Source organism: Pseudophryne corroboree, chromosome 2 (assembly GCF_028390025.1).
Source record: "Pseudophryne corroboree isolate aPseCor3 chromosome 2, aPseCor3.hap2, whole genome shotgun sequence".
In the NCBI taxonomy this organism is placed as follows: domain Eukaryota; kingdom Metazoa; phylum Chordata; class Amphibia; order Anura; family Myobatrachidae; genus Pseudophryne; species Pseudophryne corroboree.
The window spans coordinates 857,244,629-857,257,690 of record NC_086445.1 but is presented as its reverse complement, the minus strand read 5'-3'; the positions used below and the strand labels follow the sequence as shown (position 1 = coordinate 857,257,690).

Sequence of the window (13,062 nt, the reverse complement as noted above, 5' to 3'; positions counted from 1 at the left end):
GGCTCTGTAAGGGGGCCGGCGGCGCGGCTCCGGGACCCATCCAGGCTGAACCTGTGATCGTCCCTCTGGAGCTAATGTCCAGTAGCCAAGAAGCCCAATCCACTCTGCAGTCAGGTGAGTTCGCTTCTTCTCCCCTTAGTCCCACGATGCAGTGAGCCTGTTGCCAGCAGGACTCACTGAAAATAAAAAACCTATTTAAACTTTTACTTCTAAGCAGCTCAGGAGAGCCACCTAGCTTGCACCCTTCTCGTTCGGGCACAAAAATCTAACTGAGGCTTGGAGGGGGGTCATAGGGGGAGGAGCCAGTGCACACCAGCTAGTCTAAAGCTTTTACTTTTTGTCCCCAGTCTCCTGCGGAGCCGCTATTCCCCATGGTCCTTACGGAGTTCCCAGCATCCACTAGGACGTCAGAGAAAATAGGGTTAGGTTGCATGGGGCCTAGGGGATCGTTCAGAGATACAGGGTAGATGTATTAACATACATGGTCCGGTTGTTAAGTGTAAGGACTCGCTTCACCTCCTGATTGCAGTGAAGCGGGTCCACATAACGCCAGCATGTATTAAAACATGTTTGCTGAAGAGGGAACGTGTTAAAGTACCTGTGTGTCTCCTTGTTTCTGCTCCCACTGATCAGTGCTGCATACTGTCTGTGCATGAACCGGTCAGAAATCCCTGCCACAACCGCGGCGCAGTAAGAAAAAAAAACACAACTACTTTATAGTCCATTTTATGCACACTCCCTCGCTGTCAGAGCCGACAGCCAGGAACAGTGCTGTTTTTAAGTGCTGTCTTTAAGATAGCGTGCACATTGGGTTTAAGAGCAGCAATGGCGCTAGTGACTTCTGAAAGAGTGATCGAGGTAGTAAGGGTATCTGCCTTCTCAGTGGAAATAAATCTGCTGCCAAAAAGCCTGTTTATTCTCCAAATTTATAGGCTTAGGGTCATCTTAACATATGGGTTCACTGAGCAACTGCCCAGGGCCCCACAATTCTAGTGGCCTTTGAGCAGAGGCGGACTTGGCCAGAGCATTTGCTACCTGGGCCAGTGCTTCCGGAGCATCTTGGGAGGCAGTTAGAGAATGCTGCCCGGCTGCTCTGATTGTAAATTACATAGAGTGGCCAATTAGCATTCTCTACCTGCCTCCCAGCCTACAGCCAGAGAGTGAATGGATGTCAGCATACTTAATTGGTGGATGGCTGTAGTTATCCACCAATCAGAGTGCTTACAGACATTGTATTGAAGCATTTGGGGAGACGGTGTAGGACTGCAGGAGGGGTAAGTTATTATTATTTTAATTTATTCATGTAAATGGGTGGGTAGGGGCCCTCACCACCAGCCCAGAGCCTGCATCCTCACCCCCAGCCCAGAGCCTGCATCCTCACCACCAGCCCAGAGCCTGCATCCTCACCACCAGCCCAGAGCATGCATCCTCACCACCACCCCAGAGCCTGCACCCCTCACCACCACCACCCCAGAGCATGCACCCCTCACCACCACCCCAGAGCATGCACCCCTCACCACCACCCCAGAGCCTGCACCCCTCACCACCACCCCAGAGCCTGCACCCCTCACCACCACCACCCCAGAGCCTGCACCCCTCACCACCCCAGAGCCTGCACCCCTCACCACCACCACCCCAGAGCCTGCACCCCTCACCACCACCACCCCAGAGCCTGCACCCCTCACCACCACCACCCCAGAGCCTGCACCCCTCACCACCACCACCCCAGAGCCTGCACCCCTCACCACCACCACCCCAGAGCCTGCACCCCTCACCACCACCACCCCAGAGCCTGCACCCCTCACCACCACCACCCCAGAGCCTGCACCCCTCACCACCACCACCCCAGAGCCTGCACCCCTCACCACCACCCCAGAGCCTGCACCCCTCACCACCACCCCAGAGCCTGCACCCCTCACCTCCACCCCAGAGTCTGCACCCCTCACCACCACCCCAGAGCCTGCACCCCTCACCACCACCGAGCCTGCACCCCTCACCACCACCCAAGCCTGCATCCCCACCACCACCACGAGCCTGCATCCCCACCACCACCCCAGAGCCTGCACCCCTCACCACCCCAGAGTCTGCACTCCTCACCACCACCCCAGAGCCTGCACCCCTCACCACCACCCGAGCCTGCACCCCTCACCACCACCCGAGCCTGCATCCCCACCACCACCACGAGCCTGCATCCCCATCACCACCCCAGAGCCTGCACCCCTCACCACCACCCCAGAGCCTGCACCCCTCACCACCACCCCAGAGTCTGCACCCCTCACCACCACCCCAGAGCCTGCACCCCTCACCACCACCCCAGAGCCTGCACCCCTTACCACCACCCGAGCCTGCACCCCTCACCACCACCCGAGCCTGCATCCCCACCACCACCACGAGCCTGCACCCCTCACCACCACCCCAGAGCCTGCATCCCCACCACCACCCCAGAGCCTGCATCCTCACCACCACCCCAGCGCATGCACCCCTCACCACCACCCCAGAGCCTGCACCCCCACCACCACCCCCAGAGCCTGCACCCCTCACCACCACCCCAGAGCCTGCACCCCTCACCACCACCCCAGAGCCTGCATCCCCACCACCACCCCCAGAGCCTGCACCCCTCACCACCACCCCAGAGCCTGCACCACTCACCACCACCCCAGAGCCTGCACCCCTCACCACCACCCCAGAGCCTGCACACCTCACCACCACCACGAGCCTGCACACCTCACCACCACCCCAGTGCCTGCACCCCTCACCACCACCCCCCAGAGCCTCCATCCCCACAACCACACCAGAGCCTCCATCCTCACCACCACCACAGGGCCAAACTCTTGTCCTAAAAACATATATTGGTTGGCAATTTGAAATGTTGCCACTACTGACATACAGTTAAAGTATTGGAAGCACTGTGTCTGATGGACTAACAACACCTATACAGAAATCACTTCTTAAAATCAGCGAAAAATGGACATAAAAACTAAACTCGCAAAACTAAATACCAATAATAGATCACACTCCTCAAAATGTATTAAGCTGAAAAAAATCTTTTTGTCACATACTTAAGCTGCATCAACTAGACCGCCAAATAATTTATAGGTCAGAAAAAGCCAGCAGACTGTGGTCCCGAGAATTCAGAGGTGAAAAAGACAAACAGAATAATGGGGTGCATACATCTGTGAGTAATTGCTGCAATTCCGTATACTGCCGAAGGCTGATTTGGGGGATCAAAGATATCCAAACATGCCTTGCTGATTCCGACCAAAAAATGGTTTGTATCGGTGAGTCAGGGAATTGTAACATGTTGAATTTCCCAGACAACTCGCCAGTAATTAATGCTGACGATTGGCAGATTGGATGGGCAGACTGGGGAATCAGGGCCGTAGATGTATGGCCCGCATTTGACATATTATAAATCAAGAGGGTTCAACAAATTGCAACACTTTGGCTATAGCTAAAGTGTTTGCTAAATATTATACTGACCCGTACTGTACGTACAATTTAAAGGATAATAATGACAAGCTGCAGTCTTAGGGGAAAGATAATCACACATTCCAATACAAACTATACATTCCTATATGTCACAATAACAATCACTTGCACCCTGGACACAATCATAAATATAGGGAGAAATTAAAAGCATCAGTCCCAGACAGTTATATAAATTATTTCTACACAACTTTAGAAGCAAAACTGATCCCAATCCTCACAATAATGTATACCACTGGCACTGAACGGAAGCGATTTCCAAAAGAAATGTTGGAGGCCCAAATAATCACCCTACTCCAAATGGTAGATGCTAGATCTAAGTGGGCCAAAGGACCTCTGATGTCAGGGGGAGGAGCTAACGCCAACAACTACTACCTTTAGTAATTTGTTGGCAAGTAGAGAGGAGCGAGCCACCAAGCCCGAAGCGTGGTGAGCAAAGCAAGTCCACGAGGGTACATATCGAGGGGAAGCGGTCACCGTACTGCTAGCCGGGATCCCGGACGTCACAATGCCGACATTGGAATCCCGACTAGCCACAGGCTTTAAATCCTGTGGCGAGCGCAGCGAGCCTGCAAGGGGCTTGCCAGTGCTCACCCCACTGCCGGAATACCCGTGGTCAGGATCCCACTGTCGGTATACTGAGAGCCGAGATACCGACCGTCGAGTTTACATACTGATCCCGTTTCGAGTACTATGTTCTGGCCTTGCTCCTCCCCCTGGTGACGTCAGTAGTACTTTACCCAACTTTGTTTTAGCCATAACCATACCCAAACCAGGAAAACACACTGTTTATTATAATAATTACTAGCTTACAGAAATAGCCCCATTATCCGAAATTAAATACATCCCAATCAAGTAAGATTTGCAACAGGATACCAAGTGTAAGATAATACAAATATAGTTAGAAACATAATAGCTTGGATGACTCAAGACTGGGGGAACCTGGATAGAGAGAAAACATTCAACACGTTGCACTGCTGCTACAAGCATGACACACAAACTAGATTTGGCTTTCAAGGCAAAATTCTAATCGCATTATTAACACTGTATAGACTTATATGCCAGAATATTCAGCAATGGCATCATGTCAGACTAATTTAAAACAAGTAGGTGCACCAGACAAGGGATACCCCTTTCCCCTCTAAAATGTATGCTGAGAATAATCAGACACACAGGAAGTTTCAAGGAAATAGACCTAAAAGGAACAGACATATATTGTGTCTCTCCCTACAATGATCTCCTTTTCGTAACCTGGATAGAGACTTCACTATAATCTATTTTACATACAATAACAGATTAATACCGCCGCACTTTTAAAGTATTTGTAGAAGTAGGCTACTTAAAATTAGACACTGGATAACTTAGTTCATCGACAATGTACCCACTGTTGGGATGCGGTCAATTTACCTACAATCAAAATCCCGATGGTCAAAATCCCGACAGCCATTGCCCGATGGTCAAAATCCCGACATTTAAAATGTCGACATGAATTTTCCATGATTTTTTTATTGAAACTGACTTGTTCATACTTTACCATTCCAGTGGACATGGAGGGGGAATATAAAAGAGTGCAGAGAGACACTGTGCCCAAAGCGCGCGAGCCATGCGAGGGGATGCGGTACACTTATACGGTGTCCCAAAAACAATGAAAACCGTGTGTCGACTTTTTGACCTGCAATATTGGAGATTTTCTTGGACCGAGCGCTATGTGTACTAATGAGTAGTGTTCTGTACAAATGTGTAGAAAATGTGGAAAAAATGAATAATAAAATGTCTGTATTTTGGCCTTGTCTGTATTTTGACCTTGTCGGGATTTTGATTGTAGGTATTTCATACTGATCCCCTGCTGTTAGCCCTATTACTAATGCTAACAAAACTCACAACAGAAGATGGTAAAGGGGTAGTCAGTTGTTAGCACAAGCATGTAACACGGTTACATAGTTTTTTAAAATATTCAGCGGCCCAAATAAAGTGGGAAGATTTAAACAAAACAGTCTAAACAGAACAATTAAAATAAATAAACAAATACATATGAGTCACTGCCTAAATTCAGTCTACCTTTGAAATTAAGGCAATTACCTGCAGCTTCCTCCCAGATCATAAAAAGCTACAAATGACAGGAGTGCGTATGAGAGGGAGAAGACTCTCCAATGAAAAGTAAAGGTATTTGTGTTAACGTTTATATAATGGTCCCTTTTTCTTATCCACCAATCTTCAATTATATGCTGCATTTCTTCATATGTCTTTATTTTCTGGTTGATAATAGCCCTGCATTGTCGCTGCTGTCTCCCCCCTACTCCTGAGTCCTGAATAGCCATTAACCTTTCTATTTGTATACACACTGACCTGGAAATGCCGGGCGGCCTGTGTGTCCCCACCACTGTCTCTCCTAGCAGCAGCAGGCGGCTGGCACAGTCACAGGGCAGACACTCCATAGAACGCAGGCAGACACTCCATAGAACTCACGAGTGCCTGATGTGTCAGTGTCCTCGCAAAGCTGCACCCTCTTCAATATTTACTTCCTGGAACAAATTGTCTTTATTACTGGTAGAGGTTTTGGCTTAGGCGCCATTTTTTTGAGGACCAAATTTATTTTGTTGTCAAACACATAGGACTTCATAGCAATGGCTCCTCTGATGGAGACAAGAAGATACAGCCTGGTGAGGTCAGGTGACAGTGTGACAGTGTGACAGTGTGAGAGATTGACTGAAGTTACAGATGGAGGAGGACGAGTGCTCCCTGGTTCTGGGCATTGATGTGGGTACAAGCTCTGTGAAAGCCGTGTTGCTTGAGCCTAGATCAAGGGATGTGGTGCACAGTGAGAACCGTGACACCAAGGCAGGACTAGATGGTGACTTCGGATACCAGGTGAGACACGCCATCGCTCCTTTATTGCACCGAGGCAGGGCGTGCTGGAGCTTGTAGTTCTACAAAATTGGGTGCGCTGCAGACTGCCCTTGTGTGCCCCAGATGTAATAAAGGAGAAAAATGAACACTAAAGTCTTGTCATTCTTATAGAAGGGTTGTCTCTGATCCACCATACTATAATGTGAGTGTTTACAAATTCTTATAGCATGTGCACACTGCTGTAAGTTATACAAGTTTATTATTGTTTCTAAGTACTTTGTACAGATATTGCTTGAAAGTTTATTTTCATCACTTGTCTTTTATCATCCCAGGTGCCTTCCTGATATGGAGCAAAGCAGTACAATGGAGGCAGCACTCCTGTTAGGAGGAAAGGGTGAGATTATCAAAGCTTGGTGAGATATAAAGGGGGCAATTCAGTTAGGAGTGAGTTTGAATTCCCGCCAAAGTTCCAACCAATTGGCTCCTGTCATTTTTCAAACGCAGCCTGTAAAATAGAGTGCAAGACAAAAAAATGACAAAAGCTGATTGGTTAGTACTTTATCTCTCTCCAAGTTTTGATAAATCTACCCCTAAATGTCTACATGCCCCGACGAGGCGAGGCTGAAGTTATCTAACAGCTTCTTATTCGTTTTCCATCTTCTTATCCACTTTTTATTCATGCTCCAGCTTATGTGTAAGTGAAACAATTTTTGTGTATACAATATTAACTTAGTGATCTAACTTGATTTTATTGATTTTGTATAAAATGTTCATAATACAAGAATAGAAAAACAATAGTGACCGGTGCAGCCTATGAGAAAAAAAAACTTTCTTCACAAAAACCTTCAATAAACATAAACCATTAAAAAAATTCTTCAAATGGCACGTTCACATGTATAAAACAACAGGTAAAAAATCCCTACTCTAAATAATTCTTTGTATAATAGGTGAAAGTCCAGTTCCTTTATCAAAGGCTTCTATTTGTATAACAATATTGTCATCAAACAGTAGGCATATCCACAATCACCTTTCCAGAAATGAGGCTCATAGGGCGGTATTCAATTCTTTTCATCCCCTTCCACACCTGTTCTGTTTCTGATGACGGGTGTGGTATCATCATTTCAGCTTGCTACCCCTGGGGTAGCGAGGGCGCTCAACCCTCCACGCAGCTAAACCTGATTACTATGGGTGTGATATACGCGATAACTGGGATCACTGTAGAAAGGAGATTGGGTGTGATATATAATTTGAATTCCGCCCAATATCTCAAAAATAGAAAAGAAGGGAACATAGTATAGTTTTGCCAGGAAAAAAAGAACAGAATTTATTTTGTCATCACACTTATAATGTAAACATTGTTAAAAGCATATAACCACAAATAAATGTGAGCAGGGGTTCACAAGCGCTCTGTCGCCACTCAGTTACCCTCCCAGATGGAATATGGATAGGGGTTCCAGAGGCCTGGGACTCTTTCTCCTCGTCTGGGTAACATGGTTACTTACATCAGTCCTTCCTCAGAAGCATAGTGACTTAATGAACAATACCAGGATTTATATCTACACAGATTAAAAACAGTCCCCAGGTGTGTTCTCTCTAATGCCAATGGTGGAAATGATGCCTGGAGATCGGAACTTTAAACCTTCTATGCGTTTCAAATTGCTTTCCACCACCTGCCGTAACCAGAATTCGATGATAGCCGGAACTGGAAATCCTTTATGCGTTCCATTATACGTTCCATCCTGCTTTCAAAGCCGAAAAAGAACTTTAAATCATTTTTCCAACTGTTTTTGTTAACGCTCTCACTTGATATATTCCAGGTTGTATTTGCAGTCATAAAGACAATAAGTTGTCCATAACAAGACTGCAACAAATAATAATATTTTAAACCTACCGGTAAATCTTTTTCTCCTAGTCCGTAGAGGATGCTGGGGACTCCGTAAGGACCATGGGGATAGACGGGCTCCGCAGGAGGCATGGGCACTAAGAAAGAACTTTAGGTATGGGTGTGCACTGGCTCCTCCCTCTATGCCCCTCCTCCAGACCTCAGTTAGAGAAACTGTGCCCAGAGGAGACGGACAGTACGAGGAAAGGATTTTTGTTAATCAAAGGGCAAGATTCATACCAGCCCACACCATTCACACCGTATAACTTGGGATATACGAACCAGTTAACAGTATGAAGCAACACAGCATCAGTCCGAGACTGATGAAAAACTGTAACATAACCCTTATGTAAGTAAAAATATATACAAGTCTTGCAGAAGTAGTCCGCACTTGGGACGGGCGCCCAGCATCCTCTACGGACTAGGAGAAAAAGATTTACTGGTAGGTTTAAAATCTTATTTTCTCTTACGTCCTAGAGGATGCTGGGGACTCCGTAAGGACCATGGGGATTATACCAAAGCTCCCAAACGGGCGGGAGAGTGCGGATGACTCTGCAGCACCGACTGAGCAAACAGGAGGTCCTCCTCAGCCAGGGTATCAAACTTGTAGAACTTTGCAAATGTGTTTGAACCCGACCAAGTAGCAGCTCGGCACAATTGTAATGCCGAGACCCCTCGGGCAGCCGCCCAAGAAGAGCCCACCTTCCTAGCGGAATGGGCCTTAACTGATTTTGGTAACGGCAATCCAGCCGTTGAATGAGCCTGCTGAATCGTGTTACAGATCCAGCAAGCAATAGTCTGCTTTGAAGCAGGAGCGCCAACCTTGTTGGCTGCATACAAGACAAACCGTGCTTCTGTTTTTCTAACTCTAGCCGTTCTGGCTACGTAAATTTTCAAAGCCCTGACCACATCAAGGGACTCGGAATCCTCCAAGTCACGTGTAGCCACAGGCACCACAATAGGTTGGTTCATATGAAAAGATGAAACCACCTTAGGCAAGAATTGAGGACGGGTCCGCAATTCCGCTCTATCCATATGGAAAACCAGATAGGGGCTTTTATGAGACAAAGCCGCCAATTCCGACACTCGCCTAGCCGAAGCCAAGGCTAACAACATGACCACTTTCCAAGTGAGATATTTTAATTCCACTGTTTTAAGTGGTTCAAACCAGTGCGACTTAAGGAAATTCAACATCACGTTAAGGTCCCAAGGCGCCACCGGAGGTACAAAAGGAGGCTGAATATGCAGCACTCCCTTCACAAAAGTCTGTACTTCTTGGAGAGAAGCTAATTCCTTCTGAAAAAAAATGGATAGGGCCGAAATCTGAACCTTAATGGAGCCTAATTTTAGGCCCAAATTCACTCCAGTTTGTAGGAAGTGAAGGAAACGGCCCAGATGGAATTCTTCCGTAGGAGCATTCCTGGCCTCACACCAAGAAACATACTTCCGCCATATACGGTGATAATGTTTAGCTGTCACATCCTTCCTAGCCTTTATCAGAGTAGGAATGACCTCATCCGGAATGCCCTTTTCTGCTAGGATCCGGTGTTCAACCGCCATGCCGTCAAACGCAGCCGCGGTAAGTCTTGGAACAGACAGGGCCCCTGTTGTAACAGGTTCTGTCTTAGAGGAAGTGGCCACGGATCTTCTGTGAGCATCTCCTGCAGATCCGTATACCAGGCCCTTCGCGGCCAATCTGGAACAATGAGAATTGTCTGTACTCCTCTTTTCCTTATTATTCTCAACACCATAGGGATGAGAGGAAGAGGAGGAAACACATAGACCGACTGGAACACCCACGGTGTTACTAGGGCGTCCACTGCCACCGCCTGAGGGTCTCTTGACCTGGCGCAATACCTCTGTAGTTTTTTGTTTAGGCGGGACGCCATCATGTCTATCTGGGGCAGGCCCCACTGACTTGCAATCTGTGCGAAGACTTCCTGATGAAGTCCCCACTCTCCTGGATGTAGATCGTGTCTGCTGAGGAAGTCTGCTTCCCAGTTGTCCACTACTGGAATGAACACTGCTGACAGTGCGCCCACATGATTTTCCGCCCAGCAAAGAATCCTGGTGGCTTCCGCCATTGCCATTCTGCTCCTTGTGCCGCCTTGGCGGTTTACATGAGCTACTGCGGTGATGTTGTCTGACTGGATCAGAACCGGTAGGTCGCGAAGCAAAGTCTCCGCTTGACGAAGGGCGTTGTATATGGCCCTCAGTTCCAGGACGTTGATGTGAAGACAAGTTTCTTGACTTGACCAAAGACCTTGGAAGCTTCTTCCTTGCGTGACTGCTCCCCAACCTCGGAGGCTCGCGTCCGTGGTCACCAGAACCCAGTCCTGAATGCCAAATCTGCGACCCTCCAGAAGGTGAGCACTCTGCAGCCACCACAGGAGAGATACCCTGGCCCTGGGGGACAGTGTGATCAACCGATGAATCTGTAGATGTGACCCGGACCACTTGTCCAGTAGGTCCCATTGGAAGGTCCTCGCATGGAACCTGTCGAAAGGAATGGCCTCGTAAGATGCCACCATCCTTCCCAGGACTCGAGTGCAGTGATGCACCGACACCTGTTTTGGCTTCAATAGGTCCCTGACCAGAGTCATGAGTTCCTGGGCCTTTTCTATCGGAAGATAAACCCTTTTCTGGTCCGTATCCAGAATCATGCCTAAGAAGGTCAAACGAGTCGTAGGAACTAACTGTGACTTCGGGATATTAAGAATCCAACCGTATTGCTGTAACACCTTCAGTGAAAGTGACACGCTGTTCAACAACTGCTCTCGTGATCTCGCTTTTATCAGGAGATCGTCCAAATATGGAATAATTGTGACACCCTGCTTGCGCAGGAGCACCATTGTTTCCGCCATTACCTTGGTGAAAATCCTCGGGGCCGTGGAAAGCCCAAACGGCAACGTCTGAAATTGGTAATGACAATCCTCTACCGCAAATCTCAGGTACGCCTGATGAGGTGGATATATGGGAACATGAAGGTATGCATTATGCATCCTTTATGTCCAGGGATACCATAAAATCCCCCCCTTCTAGGCTGGCGATGACCTCTCTGAGCGATTCCATCTTGAACTTGAACCTTTTCAAGTATAGGTTCAAGGATTTTAAATTTAAAATGGGTCTGACCGAACCGTCCGGTTTCGGGACTACAAATAGGGTTGAGTAATACCCCCTCCCTTGTTGAAGCAGGGGAACTTTAACTACCACCTGTTGAAGACACAATTTCTGAATTGCATTTAAAACTATCTCCCTCTCTGGGGGAGAAGCTGGTAGGGCCGATTTGAAAAACCGGTGAGGGGGCACCTCTTCGAATTCCAGCTTGTAACCCTGGGAGACCATTTCTATTGCCCAGGGATCCACCTGTGAGTGAACCCAGATGTGGCTGAAAAGTCGAAGACGTGCCCCCACTGGGGCGGACTCCCTCAGCGGAGCCCCAGCCCCCAGTGTCATGCTGTGGATTTTGTAGAGGCCGGGGAGGACTTCTGCTCCTGGGAACTAGCTGTGGTTGGCAGCTTTTTCCCTCTGCCCTTACCTCTGGCAAGAAAGGACGATCCTCGTGCTCTTTTGTTTTTATTTGACCGAAAGGACTGCATTTGATAATGTGGCGCTTTCTTAGGCTGTGAGGGAATATAAGGCAAATAAATTTGATTTACCTGCCGTAGCTCTGGAGACCAGGTCCGAGAGACCGTCCCCAAACAATTCCTCACCCCTGTAAGGTAAAACCTCCATATGCCTCTTTGAGTTGGCATCACCTGTCCATTGCCGGGTCCATAGGACTCGTCTAGCAGAAATGGACATAGCGTTGACTCTAGATCCCAGTAGGCCAATGTGTCTTTGAGCATCCCTCATATATAAGACAGCATCTTTAATATGACCCAGGGTTAACAAAATGGTATCCCTATCCAGGGTATCCAATTCTGCCGGTAAGGTATCCTTCCACGCTGCTACAGCGCTATAACCCCAAGCCGGCGCTATCGCCGGTCTGAGTAAGGTACCAGAGTGCGTGTAAATGGACTTTAATGTAGTCGCCTGCTTGCGATCAGCAGGATCCCTGAGGGTAGCCGTCTCTTGGGATGGTAGTGCTACCTTTTTGGATAAGCGTGTCAACGCTTTGTCTACCCTTGGGGAGGATTACCACCGTATCCTGTCCTTGATCGGGAAAGGATACGCCATAAGAATCCTTTTGGGAATCTGCAGTTTCTTGTCTGGAGATTCCCAAGCCTTTTCAAATAACTCGTTCAGCTCATGAGAAGGGGTAAAGGTTACCTCAGGTTTCTTTTCCTTATACATGTGTGCCCTTGTGTCAGGGACCGGGGGTTCCTCAGGTGTCGGTGTTGCCGACGGAGACACCACATTTATTTGCTCCACCTCCTCACTAGGAAAGCCTTCTACCTCAGACATGCCGACACACGCGTACCGACACACCACACACTCAGGGAATCCTCTTATCTGAAGACAGTTCCCCCACAAGGCCCTTTGGAGAGACAGAGAGAGAGTATGCCAGCACACACCCAGCGCCAATGACCCAGGAAAAAACACAGTATGTTTACCCAGATAGCGCTGTATTCATCTATTTGCGCCAAATTATGTGCCCCCCTTCTTTAAAACCCTTTTTCACCGTGGTAAGCAGGGGAGAGTCCGGGGAGCTTCTTCTCAGCGGTGTGCTGTGGAGAAAATGGCGCTGGTGAGTGCTGAGGAACAAGCTCCGCCCCCTCAGCGGCGGGCTTCGGTCCCGCTGAAATATTCAAAAACTGGTGGGGGATCTCTTTTATATACAGTGCCCAGCCTGTATATATACTTATTGCCAGAGTTGGAGGTCCTTATTGCTGCCCAGGGCGCCC

At 48.3% G+C, this 13,062-nt stretch overlaps 2 protein-coding genes across 5 annotated transcripts in view; one reads left to right on the top strand and one right to left on the bottom strand.

Annotated features, from left to right (window-relative positions):
* CTNS (cystinosin, lysosomal cystine transporter) overlaps positions 1–5,980 on the bottom strand; it is a 48,249-nt gene extending 42,269 nt beyond the window's left edge. The window contains exon 1 of one of the 2 annotated variants that reach the window (XM_063955827.1): positions 5,833–5,980. The gene's annotated coding sequence lies outside the window, so the exon portion shown is untranslated. Of the gene's footprint in view, positions 1–5,565; positions 5,784–5,832 lie in introns of those variants that run through there. The other variant, XM_063955828.1, reaches the window with a different exon arrangement.
* The window catches only part of SHPK (sedoheptulokinase), a 97,467-nt gene continuing 89,971 nt past the window's right edge, over positions 5,567–13,062 (top strand). Inside the window, exon 1 of one of the 3 annotated variants that reach the window (XM_063955826.1) lies at positions 5,567–5,649. Coding sequence is in view for 1 of the 3 variants with exons in the window: in XM_063955823.1 (XP_063811893.1) it covers positions 6,205–6,354 (150 nt within the window). In the remaining 2 variants the exon portion in view is untranslated. The other 2 variants (XM_063955823.1, XM_063955825.1) reach the window with 2 other exon arrangements.